The sequence below is a fragment of the Peromyscus californicus genome, unplaced genomic scaffold, assembly GCF_007827085.1.
Source record: "Peromyscus californicus insignis strain IS unplaced genomic scaffold, ASM782708v3 Scaffold_6__1_contigs__length_162567912, whole genome shotgun sequence".
Lineage (NCBI taxonomy): Eukaryota > Metazoa > Chordata > Mammalia > Rodentia > Cricetidae > Peromyscus > Peromyscus californicus.
In genome coordinates, this window is record NW_026294584.1 from 140,922,142 (window position 1) to 140,943,179 (window position 21,038).

At 42.0% G+C, this 21,038-nt stretch overlaps 1 protein-coding gene across 4 annotated transcripts in view; it reads left to right on the plus strand.

The window, feature by feature from the left end:
• Positions 1–21,038, plus strand: part of CUNH12orf4 (chromosome unknown C12orf4 homolog) — a 37,068-nt gene that overhangs the window by 5,184 nt on the left and 10,846 nt on the right. For all 4 annotated transcript variants that reach the window (XM_052719989.1, XM_052719992.1, XM_052719990.1 and 1 more), the window contains exons 3-10: positions 1,261–1,406; positions 2,987–3,168; positions 6,819–6,918; positions 7,008–7,129; positions 10,737–10,843; positions 11,142–11,339; positions 12,228–12,356; positions 17,049–17,123. In XM_052719989.1, the coding sequence (XP_052575949.1) occupies positions 1,261–1,406; positions 2,987–3,168; positions 6,819–6,918; positions 7,008–7,129; positions 10,737–10,843; positions 11,142–11,339; positions 12,228–12,356; positions 17,049–17,123 (1,059 nt within the window). The remainder of the gene's footprint in view (positions 1–1,260; positions 1,407–2,986; positions 3,169–6,818; positions 6,919–7,007; positions 7,130–10,736; positions 10,844–11,141; positions 11,340–12,227; positions 12,357–17,048; positions 17,124–21,038) is intronic.

Sequence of the window (21,038 nt, forward strand, 5' to 3'; positions counted from 1 at the left end):
AGTGCTTTGTGAGTGTACAAAGTTTAAGAAGCCCTGTCTAGAACACACAACCCCAACAGCATCGGAAGTGTAAAATATGAGTTAACCTTCCAAGAAGAAAAACTATTCGCCAGAACTTTTGAAACTTTTGTTTGTACTGTAGTTATTTATGAAGTAATTTAGTGTCTGAATTAATTGGCATAATACAAAATTAGCTACAGTACTTAACCTCTGAGTTTGGTTGTGGGGATTTACCTAGTGTCTCAGCATCACTTGCATGGTGGAGCTTTGCTGCTCTTTTCCTTTGCTGTCTCTCTTTTCCTTTGCTCATTGGTTTTGAGGTGACGAAGTACAGCAGGAGCACTTAGCACCGAACCACCTTTGTCCGCTGACTTCCACAGTCATCTCTTCTAAGTCACTTTGCAAGGGCCATGTTTTTTCACAACTAGGGGAATTTTCAATAGAGAATCTGTTGGATCATTGGTGCTTGAATTATTGTGGGAACACGGACCATGAATGAAGCTGTGTGAGGAGATTTCTGAGACTTTGTAAGAAAACTCCAAGGAAACAAGATAAGAATCTTGTGACCTCAGTTTCTTCAAAACACAGAATTGTTCTTGGAATATGCTTTTGTGCTCCTCCCAAGTGTAGCAGATAGGAGTGAGTTTACGTCAGCTGTTGATACTCATATGCACATATAGAAAAACATGTTTTTGCCACATGTGGCTCATCCTTGTGATTGTATACTTTACCCAGATGACTCTTCTTAATCCTCAGAGTATAAATTGTCTGATGCTCTGAGTAAGTTAGCTATTGCATGAGACTTTAGTCTGCCTCATGTTTCGGCTCCACTCTCCCAGGTTCACCCCACTAACTAGAGTGGTAAACAGACAGGGAAGCTTGAAGCCTTCTAGCACTGTCATATAAACCAGGACCCAGGACACCAACGGGCAAATACTTACCCCATTGTTAGTTCTCAAAACGTTGTCCCATCCTAGACAAATAGCATCACTGGGAACTTGTAAGCTTGTAAGAAATGTGAATTCTACTTTTTTAATTTTTTTAAAATTACATATTTATTTATTTTGTTTTATATGCATCTCTCTGTGTGTGCATGTGCATACCATGGCATGTGTATGGCAGTCAGAATACAACTTTCAGGAGAGTCAGCTCTCTCCTTCTATCATGTGGGTCCCAGGGACCAAACTCAGTTCATTCGGATTTGTGTCCCCTACTGTGTGTATGTCTTGCTGAAGGTGGCATTTGTTGTCTCTTGTACAGACTTAAAAGAAGCTCTGAGCCGGTTTGTAGAAGAAGAATCCCTCAGAGACCATGACAGACATGCCGAAGCGTCCTTGGATGCTGTGAAGTCCGGTGAAGTAGATCTGCACCAGCTGGCAAGAACATGGGCCAAAGCTTATGCTGAGGTAAGACAGAGGGCAGAGTGTGTATTTCAAAATATTCCAGACTTTTCGAGGATGTTTTCCTTGCTGAAGTCATAGGAAACAAAGTAGAGAACCCATTGCTTTTTTATTTGTGAGCCAGTAATACACACCATATGTTCTTGCTTCTATGCTTCCATTCTATATCAACATGAGTTCCCGAGGCAAAGTGTGTGTGTGTGTGTGTGTGTGTGTGTGTGTGTGTGTGTGTGTGTGTGTGTGTGTGTGTCACTCAAGCCACCAAACACTTGTTGAAGACAGAGGACACTTTAAGGGAATTGGTTCTTTCCTTCCACCCTCTAGGTCCCAAGGATCGAACTCAGATTGTCAGGCAAGTGCCTTTATCTGATGAACTATTTTCAGCCCCAGCACCATTTTTTTAAATGAAATATGTTTGGAATCGTACCTTTGGAAACATGAAGCTACTTTATCCTCTGTATTTCTTGGAGCATGTTTACATTTTTTCACATGTTTACGTTACTCTATCTGGAGTTCCAGTTGAGCTAACACCTTGAATTTCATCTGACAGCCTAAGCCAGCATTCCAGCTTAGGTTTCGGCTCTGCTTACTCCTGCTTTCTCACCTGTTTTTGTCATTGTTGTATGATGTCATTGGTTTTCTGTAGGGTTGCAGCTAGTATGGCCTGTTTAATGAAGTCCAAGATGCTACACACATTATTATTTTATTTACTAACCTATGAATCATTTTAGAGTATGTTTTTAATAAGAAAGTTTTCTTCTGATTATAGATTACTTCATACAAATTATCTTTATTGTGCTGGATAGTTTTATATACACTTGATACAAGCTAAAGTCATCTGAGAAGAGGGAACCTCAATTAAGGAAAGGCTTCCATAAGATAGGGCTATAGACAGGCATTTTCTACACAAGGGAGGGCCCAGCCCATTGTGAGTGGTGCCATCCCTGGGCTGGTGGTCCTGGGTTCTGTAAGAAAGCAGGCTGAGCAAACCATGGGGAACAAGCCAGTAAGCAGCACCCCTCCATGGCTTCTGCATCAGCTCCTGCCTCCAGGTTCCTGCCCTCACTTTTTTTGATAATGAGCTGTTACGTGGAACCATGAGTGAAATAAACCCTTTCTTCTCCAAGTTGCTTTGCTCGTGGTGTTTTGTCACAGCAGCAGAAACCTAACTAAGATATTCATAATACATTCACATACAGCCAAGTTAGTGGCTGTGAGAAGTCCCACTGTCCCGACATAGCTGCCGTTGGCTTGTTGCTCGTCCTTTGTGCAGGAACACATGTTCATTGTGCATGGAAACGGGGTCACGGCATACCGACTTTCTTTACTATTGTAGGCACTTCCATCCTTCGCTCTGTAGGAATACCTCATTCATTCCCCAGGCAATTCATAATAACAGCTTGGGTCTATCTCCCCGTGTTCTTCTCTGTATCCAGACAGTCCTACAGTGACATCTGCATGTGTGTAAAGGCAGGGTCTCCATCCCTGTCTGACGTGTCAAAGCACAGTCATAATACCCATACTTCTCTAGTGGTATGCTAAGCAGAGAAGTTCTGCCAGGACTGAATGTGTGTATTATCTCACAGACTACCTTAGAGCATGCGAGGCCTGAGGAGCCGAACTGGGATGAAGATTTTGCAGATGTGTACCATGACCTGATCCATTCCCCGGCCTCTGAAACTCTCCTTAATCTGGAACATAATTACTTTGTTAGCATCTCAGAACTGATTGGTGAAAGAGATGTGGAGCTGAAAAAATTACGAGAGAGGTACCACTCATTTCTTGTGTTATTATAATTAAATGTTACATTGTGAAATATAATAGCCTGTAAACCAGCCTGTTTGCACTTTTATAAAATTGAAACACTGCAAAATGCTTGGAGTGAACTGTCTTCTTTGATCTTCACCACAGCCCTACAATTGGTATCTTCATTTTGCAGGTGAGAAAACTGTGGCTTACATAAATCCAGTAGTTATCCAAGGGGAAGCTAGTATTTTAACCAAATGATTGTGACCTCAGAACTATTAGCCACTCCTTCTTGCTCTGTCCCTACTCAGAGCGTCTTCTGGATTGCCTTTCTCTAGGCCATGGTGCCTTTCAATTATATTGTAAGCTTCCCACATTAGGAAGAAAATAGAAATAGCCATCACATTGCCCCAAGAAATTGTAATCGGATTTGAATTCCTTTGTGTAGTCTACCTAAGACAGCACACAAACAGTGCTTTCTTGGATACGGGTTTCCGAGTTAGTGAAAAGCCGCCAACTCCTTTATGTTGAAGTGTGGCTTTCCGGGCTGCTCCTCTGGTTCTGTTAACTGTTAACTGTAGTGTAAAGCAAATATCCTCCTCCTACATAATCCATTTTGATTTAGCAGATCATTTATTACCTTAAAAGCATTTATTTAAGAGTATGGGTATACATAACATCTAGATGAATTTTAATAATATTACTGGTGTACGATGGTTCTTGTTGTGGAAGCTTGTTAAGACCACATCACACTTAATTTTTATGACTGATTTAATAGAACACTAAAGAAGTCAACTTAAAATGAGATGCTATATGCTCCTGTCTCTCGTTAGCCTCACATTAGAAAACATTAAGACTAACAGTGTGTGAATAATATTTTTTATTTTAATGGTTATTATAGTTAAAAAATTGAAATATGAAATAATCACAGATGGATTTCTTTTCTTTCATGATGCTGAACAATGAACCCAGACTTTGAGCCTCATGTGTCTAAGAATTCAGCCAACTGTCAATTAAAAATATGCAAGAAAAAAGAGTCATGCCTATTCTGAACATCCCCAGGCTTTAAATCTTGTAGTTATTCCTAAGAATACAGTATAACAACTGCTTACATTGCAGTAGTTGTTGTAAGCAGTCTAGAGATCATTGAAAACATGCTGGAGGGTGTGCATAGGTTGATACAAATACTCTGCCAGGGATCAGTGCTCTGTGAGTCCCGAGGGCTAACTGTATTGCTCTGTACCCTCCTTGGCTCCTGTGTGTCCCTTACCAGTGCTTCACCCAGCCAGTGACTGCTCTAACCCCTGCCTGCTCCTCCTGAAAAGTCCCTGTCTGGCCACCCGTGGTTACACTGTTCTCTTTTCAAAATCAGAGGTGATTTCTATTCTGTTTATTTATTATTTTTCGAAACAGCTTCTATTCTACCAGGGACAATGAATTAACTTACTAATTATTTACCCTCTTTGGAACTTGATGCTTGATCCTTGTTTTTGAGAAGTTGGGGTTGGGGATTTAGCTCAGTGGCAGAGCACTTGCCTAGCAAGCACAAGGCCCTGGGTTCGGTCCTCAGCTCCGGAAAATAAAAAAGGAAGGAAGGAAGGAAGGAAGGAAGGAAGGAAGGAAGGAAGAAAAGTTATGGCATTTTATCGCTTGACATTCAGGTTGCAGAGTTGTCATACCTGGTATGCTGAGCCAGTCTATAGTTAGTGTTTATCTGAAATAGAGACAACTTTCCTTTGAATTTAACCTAGGCAATATCTTAAATCATTAATTATATGATTAACTCCTTGCATTTTGGATACATTCAGGGTGACATAAATGTTCATGAAATTTTCCTTGAATTCTTTTGTCTTTTTTTTCTTATGAGAAATTTGCTGCTTTTATGAAACCATATTCTAGATAGTTCTTTAAACTTTAGAAGAAATGGCAATAACGCTTTTTATCCACTAGAGGGAACACTTGTAAAATATTAGTGCAAATAGAAGTTTTTAGTAGACATTTTTGTTTCTAAATGAAAACCTCTCTTACAGTCATAATCTTCACCTGATACCTCGTACTTTCTAAAATATTAACAACCAGGAGTGGAGGTGCACATCTGTAATCCCAGTTCTCAAGAGGCAGAGACACAAGGCCCCCAGGACTGCATCATGAAACCCTGTCTCAAAAAGCAAACAAAACAAAAAAGTTTATAGGACTGTCTGCATTGTATATAGTGAAGTGGAAGCTAAATGATACTGAATATCTACTTCCAGAAGATGTCAAAGTATTCATGTGTATAAGTTGTATGGGTCTTATTTCTTACATCTATATGTCTAAATTGTTATGAATAAGTATAAAATCAGTTTTAACAATTTACTTAACTAGAATGACAATAAAACTTAGTTTGTGTTCTATTCTGTTTATTATATGTTTATTTAAATTTTCTGTATTTACTTAATTGCATATGTATATGTATGGAGTATGTACATGTTCATATGGGTGTGTTCATGTATGTAGGTAGGTACAGTGTGTGTGTGTGTGTGTGTGTGTGTGTGTGTGTGTGTGTGTGTGTGTAAAGGCCACAGGTCAATATTGAGTGTCTTCCTCAGTCTCTGTCCTCCATAGTTTTTGAGACAGGGTCTCTCACTGAACCTGAACTTTATCTATTTGGCCAGGCTGTCTGGCCAATGAACTTCGGAGATCTGCCTGTCTCTGCCTCCTGAGCACTGGGGTTATAGATATGTGCCACCTCTCCTAGCTTTTCTGTAATGTAAGTACTGGGCATCCAACTCAGCTATCTCCCAACCCCTCAAAATAGCTTTTAGAACAAACTTTGCGTGCGTTTGTATTAAGAGATAAGTTTTAACTTGAAATTTTACCAATGCAGTCAGAACGTACAATACATTATGAAAGTACAGCTCAGTACATTGTCACAGAGCAAGCCGATCCTGGTAGCTCCACCCAATCAAGAAATAGGAAGTTTTCAGCAACGGAGGCCTTCCTCAGGCCTTCCTAGTCACCGTTTTCTTTTACCTGTAAGTGACTACTGTCTGTACTCGTAACACCATTGATTAGCTCCTTCTAGAGGGAAGCCATTCTGTACATTGTTTTTTTGGGTAAATGAAGACTGTAGCACTAGACTACAAAATCAGGCTGTATTTTACATCACTCCTTAAAAGTAATTGCGTGACTTAACAGTTTGTCTCTGTCTTTTCAAACTTAACTGGCAGTTTCTGGGTATAGTGGAGACTAACTTTCAGCATTGAGCTCAGGTCAGTCCTCATATACTTGTATGGAAAATCTGCTTAGGCTGGGATAAGACTGTTTCCTCAGAGGAACTCTGCAAAGGAGAAGGGGTTGGGACTATTAAACAGTCACTGAGAGTCCGCTTGGATTTTGACTGCTTCCCTTTATACATTAAGCTCAAATGATGATCTGCCTGCATACGTGATGTGGTTGACACTTTTAAGACATACTCATCAGTATTCACATACTCATTTTCAAGGATTCAGAGTATTTTCAAGGTATTGGAGTTTTACTTCTTAGATTATATTATCTTTCATAAAATAAAAATTATGTTTTCGGAGGGAAGGAGAAGGAAAAAAACTATGTTTTCATTTTATTCACTGAACTAAAGTGGCTGTATACTCTAAAAGTTTGATGAATTTATCTAATTTATTAATTATGTTTTAGACAAGGTATTGAAATGGAAAAGGTGATGCAGGAATTGGGGAAATCACTCACAGATCAAGATGTCAATTCACTGGCTGCCCAGCATTTTGAGTCCCAGCAAGTAAGTGAAATGAAATATAATGGCTTAAGATATAGAATTAGGTTTTCTTTTCTTGTGAAGAACTTGACCAGTTGGCACTCTCTGTTTAGGACTTGGAGAATAAATGGTCCAATGAACTGAAGCAGTCAACAGCTATCCAGAAGCAAGAGTATCAGGAGTGGGTGATAAAACTCCATCAGGACCTAAAGAACCCCGACAACAGCTCCCTCAGGTACTGGCCCTCGCTTGTTCTTAGTCCTGTGTGTGTCCATCACTATCCATTTTATTCCAGAAGCAACCTTTTGGTTGTATATGTTTGGCAATGAAAATGTAAGATTTTGTACTTCATTATTATGTAGCTCTGCTGACCTCAAACTTGGCATTTAGCCTAGGATGGCCTTGAATTTGGAGAAATCCTTCAGACTCTCTATCCCAAGTGGTAGAATTACAGGCATTTTCTTTCATTTCATTAAATTGCATTCCACTTGGCATGACTGGATGAATGTCAGACACTCACTAAGCAGAAAGAGAAAAATATCTCTAAGTCCGGTAAACCGATTTCCAGAATATGCTAGCACAGGCTGTAAGCATTGGTAGACAGTCCCAGGCTGGCTTTGGAGGAGCATTGTCTTTATGTAATGCCGGCCTCCCACTAGTCTTGCCTCAAGGATAAGAAATATGTCTGCTCTTTTTTTTTCTCTTTCTTCCTCCCTCCCTCTTTCTTTCTTTCTTTCTTTCCCCTCCTTCTCTCCCTTCCTCCGTCCCTCCCTCCCTCACTCTTTCTTTCTCTCTTTTCTTTTTTCTTTCTTTCTTTCTCTCTCTCTCTCTTTCTCTCTTTCTTTGTGTTTGTTTGTTTTGTATGCCCAGACAGCTCCTTGCCAAGTGCTCTTGACACTGGCACACATGAACTGTTCAGTAAGTATTGGGATGGATGGATGCATTAAGTAAGGCTGGGAACTAGCACAGTTGGTAAAGTGAAGGTCTGAGTTTGTCCTCTGAGCTGCACACGTGTGTACAGCTTTGCCTGCATGCACACCTGCACACACACACACACACACACACACACACACACACACACACACACACACACCCCTACACACATGCACAAATAGTTGGTGGAATCGTCTCATGGCCATTTTATTACCGCTTCCCTGCACATGACAGTCTTTCATTTACTTCACTATTTTTCCAAACTGCGCCTGTCTTCTAGGGACAACCGAGGTACTTGACTCCCCAGCCAGCATTTTGAGAGCAGTGGGGTTCAGGGGTTGGAGTGTGCTGAGCATCTGACTTTCTATGCACGAATGTATGCACTGACCCAAATGTAGAGGCACATGCTGTGTGTTGCAGGCGATGGATTTAAGGAAGCTGAAAAGTTCCTTGTACACAAGCCGCCTATCCGTTTGCTGCTGTGCTTCCTGGCTCGATGTGTAGGTCAGTTCACCGTGTAAATCTGGCCTTTAGTTTCTTCTTTTTAAACCATATGCCTCAGGGAAAATGCTTTTACCATTACTATCTTTGGTAGGTGTTTCCTTGAGCAATAGAAATTCTGTTTTCAACTCCCGGAAAACTAACTTTTTGAGGGATAAGTGACATGAAGTAAAGTCTGCCTGTTTTAATGAAGCACAGATTAAGGAACTGAGACCGTCATAGAACTGTCACCACCGTCAAGACATGACATTTCCTCTTTGCCTTCATGTTCAGCACTCTCCTCTTGCCACCCCCGTCAGCCTCTCTGAGAGTGGCCGCTGTGCTGGGGCCTCGCCAGCACTCCAGTGGTTTTGAGCCATTCTCCCGGGCATTGCTGTGACCTCTCATTCCAGGTTCACTCTGTGTTCCCCGATAGCTAACACGTTGAACAGTGTCCCATGTGATAACCTTGTATCTATGTCTCTCCTTTACGTTTTCTTATTACTGAGCTGTAAAACTTACGTTTGTACTCTGGATACATGTTTATCATTAGAAATACGTTTTGTAGATACTTGGCTCCTGTTCTGTGGCTTATCTTTTTGTTTTATTACTTTTAAAAACAGACTTTGCCATTCGTGTAGATCAGCCTTGCTTGGGCTAGCAGCGACCTTCCTTCTTGTGGCTTCTCTGTGCTTAAATTATAGGTGTATACTCCCATAGCCAGCTCTTGTTCCTCCTGCTTCACATTGTAGAGTGGCAGTGCATGCCTTTAATCCCAGCACATGGAAAGCAGAGGCAGATGGATCTCTGAGTTTGAAGCCAGCCTGGTCTACAGAGTGCGTTGCCACTCAATAAGACTGGGTCAAAAGGGAGTTATTTATCTAAATAGTAATTATGTGCAGAAATTAACAGGCCATCACTATTAAGATTGTTTACATCTTGTCAGTAGGGCAGCAGACTTTGAATTTTATCATCTAGATCCCCAGTGCCCAGTAGGCTTCATTTTCTATGGTAGTAGCTGGATGCTGTTTGTGTCTGGGTTGGAACTCAGGGTTTGAAAGTGTTTTTCTCTGCACACTGCTCCATTGTTGGCATCCAGCAGTCTTTGCACACCTGTGCCATGGAGTAGGTCCTCTCTATGCTACTGCTCTTCTCTCAGCAATGGAATCTTGTTTCTTCTCACCCGGTCCTAGACTTACTGTGGGTCAAGCCTTCTCCCATGGAGCTGCATCCCAGCCCTTGTCTACCTGTTGTCCAGTTCTGTTGTCTGTCAGTTCAGCTCCAGTCTGGAGCAAGCCTTGTGTCTGGCTCTCAGCTGTCAGTCGTTCAGAAAGGCTTCTCTTATCGCCAGTCCCCATGTGTCCTTGGACACACTGAGTGAAGACTAATGGGAGGGGTTCAGGTGCACAAGGTATGGCTCCTAACTGTTCCGGAATGGCTGGCTAGCCTGCACATGACCAAACACAAGGCTGATGTGTTCTCTTGACTTCTTCGATGACAACACCCTTTGGCAAATGTGCACTGATGCAAACAGGCTATCCCTGTTTCCTGGTCCTCCTTGGAGAGTCATGCCACACCTTGTCATTACGTTTCCTTCATTGCCTTGTGCCGTGGACTTGACCGGAGCAGTTATGTGGTCACAGCTCCTGTGGGGCAGAGCAAAGAGAGCTTGTCCTGTGAGAGGAGACCGCTGGCGGAAATGCAGCCAGCAGGAAGTGTGCACATGGACCTCACAGCTTTATGACTTATATGCCCTTTAATTTTAAAAGACTTAACTTTATGATTGATTACTATCACTCCTATAATCATCATCATCATCACTGTGTGTGAGAGAGAGAGAGAGGTAAGCAAGCATCTGGAAAGTAGAGGACAACTTTCAGAAGTTGCCATTTTCCTCCCACAGTGAGTCTGGATATAAACTTTATGTCAGCAGACTTGGGAAAGTACAGCCTCTTACCTGCTAAACCATCTCAACAGCCTAACTTCTTCATTTTTAATCTGCCTTGCTCTCACTTCACCTGTTTTACTGTTTTGTCTAGAATTAGCCTCATCATAAGAACTACTGTATATTTTTAAATATGTTCAATCTGACCTTTAAAGGTATTACGTGTTAGTTCATCAGTTAATCCCTGAATCATTTTTAAGCCGCCAGGAAACAGTAAGCAGTGATGTGTCAGTTGATATTGTAATGATTGAAGAGAATAATCCACATTGCTCACTGTGAGGAAATGGAAGGACAAGTGGGGCTTTTAGAACCTGTTGCTGCTTATGGTTTGACTTGTCACCATGGATTAAGGATGAGTTTAGGAATAAAGTAAGCTCTGCTGTCAGCTGTTCAGTTCTCTCATTTCATGGAGAACTTATTTTCCTCATAGAAAAATTTAGATGAATCTGCAGTGAGAGCCTAACAGTCGTTGTATTCATTTCAGTGAGGAAATTAAAGTGCAGCCGAGCCAGTTCAGAGAGACTGCAGATGCCGTTGGGAGGATTTACGAGGAGCAGAGGAAACTGGAAGAGAGCTTCACCATTCACCTGGGTATGGACGCTCTTTCCATAGCTGTGAGGAACTTTGGACAAATCCCTGCATGGGAGCAGAATACACCGTTAGTTCTAACCTCACATCGCATCCCTCTCCACGAAGGCCTGGAGTTTGTGTGCTATGCGTTTTGTGTTTTAGCTTAGATATTTGCAGATAAATTATGATAGATGGGACACTGAAGGGCCCATTTTTAGTGATTATTTGGAACATGGATTTATCTTGCCACAGAAGTTTGCATCTGTTACAGGATTTCTGTAGCTGTTTCAGTATCTTTCTGTAACTTGTTCATCCCTAGGAGCCCAGCTGAAGACCATGCACAATTTGCGATTGCTGAGGGCAGACATGCTGGACTTCTGTAAGCATAAAAGAACTCCTGGGAGTGGCGTGAAGCTCCACCGGCTCCAGACAGCACTGTCACTCTATTCCACATCTCTCTGTGGCCTGGTTTTACTAGTAGATAATCGAATCAATTCATACAGTGGCATCAAAAGAGGTAAGCAGATGCTGTACATACGTCTCCCATTCAGGTTCGCTTTGTAATACCACACTGATCTTGAACTTAGAGCAGTCTTCCTACCTTTGCTTTCTAAGTGCTGGAACAACAGATATGACCCACTCCACCCAGTTTTCAAATAAAACCGTTTTTATGAAGGGATTATGAGAAACTCAACAGTTTCATGTGTTTCAGTACATCGAGCCGCAAACATACCTCATCCTGGCCATTTCAAACTAAAGTGAATAGTAAACAAACTACACAGCCTTGACTGCTTTGACATTCATAACAGCTCAGTGGTATTTAGTTCTTTCTAAAACATCATGTCTGGTGCTCCTATAGAAGAAGATTCTTATTTCAGGCTGCAGTTAAAAATAATAATCCAAGCCGGGCGGTGGTGGCGCACGCCTTTAATCCCAGCACTCGGGAGGCAGAGCCAGGCGGATCTCTGTGAGTTCGAGGCCAGCCTGGGCTACCAAGTGAGTTCCAGGAAAGGCACAAAGCTACACAGAGAAACCCTGTCTCGAAAAACAAAAACAACAACAACAACAAAAAATAATAATCCAGCTGTAAATGCATTTTTCGTTTTAGAAGCAAGTCCTGCTGAGTGACCTTAGTTTACCCAGTGTCTCCTGTTCCTTCCAAATTAAACAGAACCACACTTCTTATCATTTACAGAGCTCGTTGTCTGCTACTTAAAGATGACATGGAGCTGTATTAGAATGTTCTGTACTGATTCTTTACTCCGAGGAGTAAAGTGTTGATGAAAGTCATTGTACTCTATAACTTAATGCACAGTTATTACCAAAACAAATCATATTTACAGTCTTCAGTCTCTCAGATCTAAGTTTCTATAAGGAATTGATAAATATTTGATGGATCCCTTAGATTTTGCCACAGTTTGCCAAGAATGCACGGACTTCCACTTCCCACGGATTGAAGAGCAACTAGAGGTCGTCCAGCAGGTGGCGCTGTATGCGAGAACGCAGCGCAGGAGCAAGTGCAAAGAGGCACGGGGTCAGTAAAGCATCCTTAAAGCGCACTTACTCTTGCACCAGGCCAGCCTGCTGGCCCGAGACACACAGAAGTTCATAGTGCTGGGAGGAAATTAACAACAGACTTTAACATCTTCAGAAGCTTGGGTTCTAGTCCCAGTTTCCTCCTCCTCCTCCTCCTCCTCCTCCTCCTCCTCCTCCTCATCATCATCATCATCAGGGATGCTGCCAACCACAGGCAGTGCTAAACTTGCACCCACTAGGTTTTCCTACACATACAAAACTAACTGATACGTTTTCACCTTTCACCCAAAGGAAGCAGTTAAGTGGCTTCTCTTTGGCACATCTGAGTTGTCCCTTCACTGGTCTCAAGCTTTGAGGCTACTGTTAAGCAAAACCAAAGCTGTTTGAGTACAATGTGATTCTGACACTGATCTGACAACACAGCTGTCAGCTGACTGATGGCAGGTAGAATGCACCCTGACTGCGCTGGTCAAGGGGCAGGTCACGTCCTGATGGAGTAGTGTGTGATGGAGTAGTGTGTGATGGAGTAGTGTGTGATGGAGTAGTGTGTGATGGAGTAGTGTGTGATGGAGTCGTGTGTGATGGAGTCGTGTGTGATGGAGTAGTGTGTGATGGAGTCGTGTGTGATGGAGTCGTGTGTGATGGAGTAGTGTGTGATGGAGTCGTGTGTGATGGAGTCGTGTGTGATGGAGTCGTGTGTGATGGAGTCGTGTGTGATGGAGTCGTGTGTGATGGAGTCGTGTGTGATGGAGTCGTGTGTGATGATGGAGTCGTGTGTGATGGAGTCGTGTGTGATGGAGTCGTGTGTGATGGAGTCGTGCGTGATGATGGAGTCGTGCGTGATGATGGAGTCGTGCGTGATGGCATGACACGCCATCTTGGTACTTGGAATGGCAGGAAACAATGGAAAAGTTACCAGTTACTTATCTCTGGAATGTTCTGTCTGGTGTTTGGACCGAAGTGGATGGTGGGTAACGGACACCATGGGAAGGAAAGGTGCAGATGGAAGTGATGGCTGCCCCACCTTTCTGTGCTGTCTGCCTGTACCTCCAGATAGATCCATGTGTGTCAACGCGTGTGTCTAGTTCTCCTTTTTACACACGGGCACCGTTCCATTTGCTGCTTGTGCACTGGGGACTGCCCTAGAGGTCATCTCTCGTCTGGGAAGCCCTTGTGCCTTTGCTGTTGTGTAGTAGTGCATTGCAGGGCACCTGGTGCTAGTCACCCTTTCATAGGTATTTATTCTTCATATTGGATTGTAAGTGGTGGTGCATAAACAATACTGTGCATGAATCATGGTGCACTTGTGTAAGTAAGCATGTCTGTGGTCACAGGGCACATGTACTCCCCTTCATATTTCCAATGCCAGCCACTGCTCCCTGATTTATCTCTTTACCAAAGGTCTGCTGTGGCAGCATGTGTTCCATTTCCGAGCAAGCCAATGATCGGGAAGTCGGTGTGAAAGTCCTCCTGACAGAGGACTGTGCAGAGCAGCTCAGCGCGTCCTCTTACTCTGTCGCCCTCCCCCACCTCACTCGGCTGGTGATGGTGGAGTCCGAAGTACTTTTCACATGTGTATTTTGATACATTTTAGTTAAAATGTAACGAAACCACTTTCCCTTCTCTTTCCTCCTTCCTGCGCCTTCCAGGAATGTTTTATTGTCATTGTTAGTCGTGACCACACATGAAGACTGAGATCTTAAGTGTGGGAGAGGGAGGAGGATTGGGAGTCTACCTATGAGAGAGTGCAGTGCGTGACAGGAAGTTTTTAAAGCGCCTGTAGTTAAGGCAGCCTGTGTGCGGCATGGTGTTTTGTCCTTGTTACAGCAACTACATTGTGATCTAAAGGAGTCAGTAGAATGAGGCGTTTTTAAAAGACAGCTCTCTTTTGTTGTTGTTTGTTCATTTGTTTTGAGATGGGGTCTCAGTATGTCCCCAGCTTTCCCAGAACTCACTTATTTGGGGATCTTCCTCCCTCAGCCTCTTAAAGGCACTTGTATGTTATAGAAAAGTCTTGTGAAAAACACTTTCTGAGTGTCTTTTTCTGCACACAAGTACGTATTTGTTCATCATATTTACGTCATGATATACAACTACTTGTTTATTCTGTTTCATTCATTTTTTACTGTGGTTGTTATAGTCAATGTATTTCTACAGCTCATGATAAAAGCTGAAGATTGTCTTATGAACATTGTGTGTGTATGTATGTATATGTGTGTGTTTAAATACAAATCACCTATTCGTGTTACCATGAAAGATATTACTTATCAAAACATGGACAGGAGAGTAGACTTTGAGCTGTTCTCTCTAGTTTCTTTTTCCCTTTTTATTTTGAGATTGTATTTTAATTACAACATTTCTCTTCCCTTCCTCCCTCCAAACCCTCCCGTATACTCCTCCATGCTTTCCTTCAAATTCATGGTTCCTTTCCGTGAGTTGTTAGTGCATGCATATATGTATCTGTGTGTGTGTGTGTGTGTGTGTGTGTGTGTGTGTGTGTGTGTGTGTGTGTATCCCAAATATACATACAGGTGACATTACATGGACTCAACAGGTTATGTTTTCAGGGCTGACTGTTTGGCATTGGGCATCCAGTTGGTGTGTTGTTCCCTGGGTCTTGTTTCTTTGAAAGGGATTGTTCATTCCTTGTATAGTCAGAATTAGAGCGTTTGTTCCTGCAGTCTGTGTTGTGACCCACTGCTTATTTGAAGCCCATCCACTGCCAGGCTCTGCTCTGTAACACGGAGTATTCAACAGTTCAGAGCCTTCTGTCTGTGTGTGCTTCTCACACTTCCTCTACTCATTCTTAAAAATGTGTCTGTGTTTAAAGACATAGTGGTGTAAGTCAGTTTGTCAGTGTAGTACTAGGCGACACCACCAGGTCTGTTCAGACAATGTTTTAGAGTTGATGTTTTGGTGTGTACTTTTTAGTCATTTGAAAGTCTGACTTTTCTAGTATGGAATGCCATTTCAAAAATAGATCCTAAAACAGTTTTTAATTCAATTTGACTAAGTAGATAGCCTCTAAAAGACAGCTACTTTGAAAGGCAGTGCTTATTTTGATTTTGTGACAAGAGAGTCTTATAAAATCCAAGTGTATCTTCTATTAAAATATTTGTATTATGTAAATAATGTGCTCAGTCTTAATAACTGATACTCAATCAAAATGTCTCTCATTACATCAACATTTATCCTTCTAAGAAAAATACCATGCCTCAAAAAAATATTGATTGTCTGAAAAAGTTCTGCTTGAAACAGTATCACATAGCTACTTTAAATCAGTTGTATGTAGTATCAAATGAGACAGTAAATTTTAGGAATGTGCTGAATATAAAATGATTCTTAATGTTGCTAGGGGTCGATCTGGTCCAGAGCAGGTTATATCAACAACAGTGAGTCAGAGTCTAAAAATAAAGATGGCCACACCACAGCTATCTAATGAAGTTCTTTTATACGCAGCTAACTTAGTGCCCTGCACTCTCACAAGGAAACTAGAGTGTCGGCAAGTCTAATGTGGTTGAGACCATGTGGGGTCAAGGCTAGTCCCACCTCTTATCTGTGCACCCCGCTTATATAACAGCTTACCAAAGCCTTTCTTCTCTTACATAAGATAAGGAGGTGTGCTAAATTATAGTGCACACGTTTAGCATTGGCAAGTCCCTGAGTCCTGCCGTAGGTAAGAAGAAAGAGAGTGAGGGGAGCAGAGCGCAGAGGAGGGAAGGGAGCACCATCCCCCTCCCACACCTCTGGTCATGAGCTCAGGAATTTGTCGGTGGCTGTGAAGCATGGAGCAGACGGCAGGCGTGTGGGGCACACAGTGCACTCTTATAACATGGAGCAGACTGCAGGCATGTGAGGTACACAGTGCACTCTTATAACATGGAGCAGACTGCAGGTGTGTGAGCACACAGTGCTCTCTTATAACATGGAGCAGACTGCAGGCGTGTGGGGCACACAGAGCACTCTTATAACATGGAGCAGACTGCAGGCGTGTGGGCACACAGAGCACTCTTATAACATGGAGCACACTGCAGGCGTGTGGGGCACACAGAGCACTCTTATAACATGGAGCACACTGCAGGCGTGTGGGGCACACAGTGCACTCTTATAACATGGAGCAGACTGCAGGCATGTGAGGTACACAGTGCACTCTTATAACATGGAGCAGACTGCAGGTGTGTGAGCACACAGTGCTCTCTTATAACATGGAGCAGACTGCAGGCGTGTGGGGCACACAGAGCACTCTTATAACATGGAGCAGACTGCAGGCGTGTGAGCACACAGTGCACTCTTATAACATGGAGCAGACTGCAGGCGTGTGGGCACACAGAGCACTCTTATAACATGGAGCACACTGCAGGCGTGTGGGGCACACAGAGCACTCTTATAACATGGAGCACACTGCAGGCGTGTGGGGCACACAGTGCACTCTTATAACATGGAGCAGACTGCAGGTGTGTGAGCACACAGTGCTCTCTTATAACATGGAGCAGACTGCAGGCGTGTGAGCACACAGTGCACTCTTATGGAGCAGACTGCAGGCGTGTGGGCACACAGTGTACTTTGCTGTTGTGGTTGTCTTGAAAGAGCATAGAGTACATTTTTATATTGTGGTTGTTTTGAAAGAGGGGGGCTGATATATTTCTGTATGTGGCAATATTCCTTTGTGTTGTATTTTCTTTATGACTAGATTCTGGAAACCAAAATGGAGGAAGTGAAGATAAATCTAAGAATTCTGAGAGAAACTATTTGAATATTTTACCTGGTGAGTATCATTTTGTTTTAAATTATTGCTGTCTTATAGTCACACACATTAAAATAGTAGGTTTGAAACATGCTTTCTTATGGTGTTCATTATAAAATGTTTGGCCATATATCTCCTTGAAACAGCACTTGTGTCTGTGTAATACACTGACAGATGTTCTCCAGTGTAAGCCTCATTTCTATACTAGTAATGACTTAACTTCTGGATCCATATAGAAACCCAAAAAGTTACATAGAAGTTTCATGGTTTTGTATTTCTAATGTGCTCTTATACATTGTTTCTTAGTCACTAAGTAATGAGCCGAGAGGTGTTTTTAACTCTAAACTATAAGGAGGAGTGCACAGAGATGAACGTGGTTGAACCTGTAGCTGGGCCACTTGCTGTAGACGCTTGTTCACATTTCCCTCACATCTTTCTGCTTCTGGGTCTTTATTTCCCTTATTGTTATTGGATGCATTTAACAGGTGGAGTTCAAGCTCTCAGTCTTCCTTCTGGTTGAATTCACAGCTGGTTCTGGTTCTTACAGTCACTCACATGCCCAGACACCACAAGAAGCCTTGTGTGTGCTTTGTAAATGTGAACTCTTAAATACAGTGGTAGGTTTCACAGTCTTAAAAATCATCTTCCTTGATAGTTGGCTATCCTCTTTTAAGGTAGTTTCTCACATTTCCTTCCACAGATCTTGAACACACAGGCCATGTCACTAACTTAAGGAAAAGCCGTTCCCATTTCTGCATTCATCTTAGAAGGCATAGCACATCGGATTGTGGTCATAGCCTCCGAATTTCCTCCTACCTTCGCATCTCCTGCCCTCACGGATAGTATTTAGAATCACCACAGGCTGTTTCCTCCCCTCGGTGGAGCAGGAGCCCATTTATCTATTATTCCTCATGGGCCTGTGACCTGAGTCATCACACTGTGGCTTTCTAGGAGTGTGTTGGCTGTTACTGTTTTAGAAGAGCCTATCTCTTTATTGTTCTATTTATTTCCTTCCTTCCTTAAAAATAAGCCTGTGAGTTAGTGTCATTATTACCGCTGAACAAGGAATGATATGCCTTAAGTCTGAAGTAGGAAAGGAGTTTGAAACTACCCACCACTATACTGACAGCATCTGAATTTCCATAGCCAACATATTGACAGGAGATGAAAAGTATCTCCATCAAAACTTATTTTAAACAGTGAAGAAAACCAGTTGTTTTCATATACTTTTTTCAAAATTTAATTTTTAATTTAAAAATTTTTTGTGCAGTATGTTTTTAATCCTATTCTTTTCCCCTTAACCCAGGAATGGTTGTTTCTTTATTATGAACTAGATACTTAACAGCTTATGTCATCTAATTTTCACAATTTCATAAAAAAAGCAGTTAGGCCTGATTTCCACTTTTCCTGCACAAAGTACCGGGTGAGTAAGTTGAGGTGAGTTCGCTGCCTCACCTAGCCAGAGTGCTGGAGGGCAGCAGCTCTCCTTCATTCCAACCTAGACCCTTTTCTACAGTGTCTTAGTAATTTGTTACTACTGCCAGTGCCTGGACTGGCCCCATTTTATTAATGGGTAAAATGAGACCAGAGGCAAGTCATTTAAGGTCGAACAAAGCAGTGCCAGGTTGGGGATTAGGAGCACCTGACTGGCTTACTAAGCCATCCCCCGCTCCTGCTGGCCCACAGCCCAAACCCAGTGCTGGGAGTCCCTCCCACTGCGCGATCAGCAGGCATTTCAGTGGCAGACAGGCACAGGACCCAGAAGATCACTGCCTCACATGGTCGACTCCGTTCTGACAAGCAGTCCATGTCTCTCATTGCCAGACGACTTCCTTTTTCCTTCCTCCTTGACTAGCTTATGTCTATCTCTGGCCCCATCCTTTGTCCATGTTCTTTTTCTAGTTCGTTAGTTTGTTTTTAAAGAGGCGTTTTGCCCAGGCCCTGTGAGAGGCGTCTTGAGGTACAGCTTATATACACCAGTAACTAACGATGTTAAGGCGCAAAACCATACTACATTCTTCCTGTTTGTATTACATTTATTTAGATGTGTGCATGTGTGCGCACGTGTGTGTCTGTATTCTGTCTGCACTCATCTGTGTGCACATGCCCTGGTACACATGTAAAAGTCAGAGGGCAACTTGTGGGTGTTAGTTCTCTCCTTCCACCGTGTGGGTCCTGGGGATCAAGGTCAGGTCATCAGTGTTGGCAGCAAATGCCTTTATCTACTGAGCCATCTAACATGGCCAGAGTACTTTTATAAAATATTTTTTCTCAAACGCATTTTCTGTCTCATAGAAATACTGAAAACAAGTACATATGTCTTCCCTTTATGTATTCCTGGATTGATTTATTTTAGATTTTAATAAACAAAATACCATAAATATTCATAAAAGGAAAATGAATTTTATTTTTTAATGATTTATTTATTTTTATTTTATGTGCATTGGTGTTTTGCCTGCATGTATATCTGTGTGAAGGTGTCGGATCTCCTGGAACTGGAGTTACAGACAGTTGTAAGTTGCTATGTAGGTGCTGGGAATTGAATCCAGGTCCTCTGGAAGAGCAGCCAGTGCTCTTCATCACTGAGCCATCTCTCCAACCCTAGGAAAATGAATTTTAAAATATAAAAAGGTTAGTAAATAGCCAGATAGATGAACTTATTTGGTAGTATTAAGCTACTAAATTGTAACTTTTATTAAGATAAATTTCATCTATACAAGATAATTTACAACTTGTTCTCAACTGTTTTTGATAGTTGAAATTTTATACACTGCAAAATTGCAAAAATTCAATGAAAAGGCAATGAAACATTCAGATAAGAGTTTATACTTAAAAAATTCTACCAACTTCACAAGTAAATAATGACTACTCATCAATTTAGTGTTTAGTACTGTGTTCCAGAATATTCTTACCTTACAGTATTTTAAAGCACACTTCTGTATAGCATGAATCCCAATGGGAGTTAGTATACAATTTGTTCTTGATAAAGACAGTACTGGACAGATGTTGCCTAATGTCTGAATGGATGTGACAAAGCCAGCAAGGTATTTCTCCTTTGCTTGGATTGTCAGGTCAACTGTAAAGGGATGGCATTCACAGTATGGCAGGCTATTGCCCAAGGTGAGGTTCGTCCTGCAAGGTAGACTGTCTTCAGGGTGTGAATTAAGGTCCCTCTCTGCTGATGTGTCCATCTGCTCAAGTGATCCTGTATTCTAACCATTGCTAACTGTTGCTTTTCCTTCCGTGGTATTCCAGTGAGTACTCCATATGGGCTTGTTTGACCAAATGGGTTGCTGTGGTTATCAGTCCTGTAAGGCTTGGGCCGTTGTTTCTGTTGCTTGCCCTGCGCTCCCTGTGTGTCCCCTCATCAGTTTAGGGACTTCTCCAGAAGGTTCAGCTTCCTAGCTATGTCATCGTTCTACCCTGGCTCTTGTAGGGCCTACTAAGTATTTTTAAATACAAGTGTATTAGGTTTAAAAAGACAACTCTAATATAATTTGTGGCAAGGATGAATGAAATTGAGGGCAAGGGCTAATTGTAGACGAGTGAAAATAAACTTCTGGGAGGACAGGGCAGAATTTCTACTGAGATGTGCACATAGATAAATATGTATTTACATGTGTCTGCTAGGTTACTCATTGTTGACAGAATAAAAGTTGATGAGATTTTCTTGGCTATTAGGCTGCATAAGAAAAATAATGATTGTAAGAACCCTGGATTTTACAGTTTAAGGAACACCACTCCAGCAGTCCATTTGAAACACTCCCCATGCACTCAGCAAATCTTTATTGAGAACTTTCTATGTACTAGAGATGGATTATTAAGATAGAAAAGGCCCTCATTAACTGTGAGCCATAAATAGTGCCCTCTTTAACATAATCTACGTAAATAGTAGGATGTCATTGTTAAGAGAAAAACAGCAATGGTGGTAAAAAC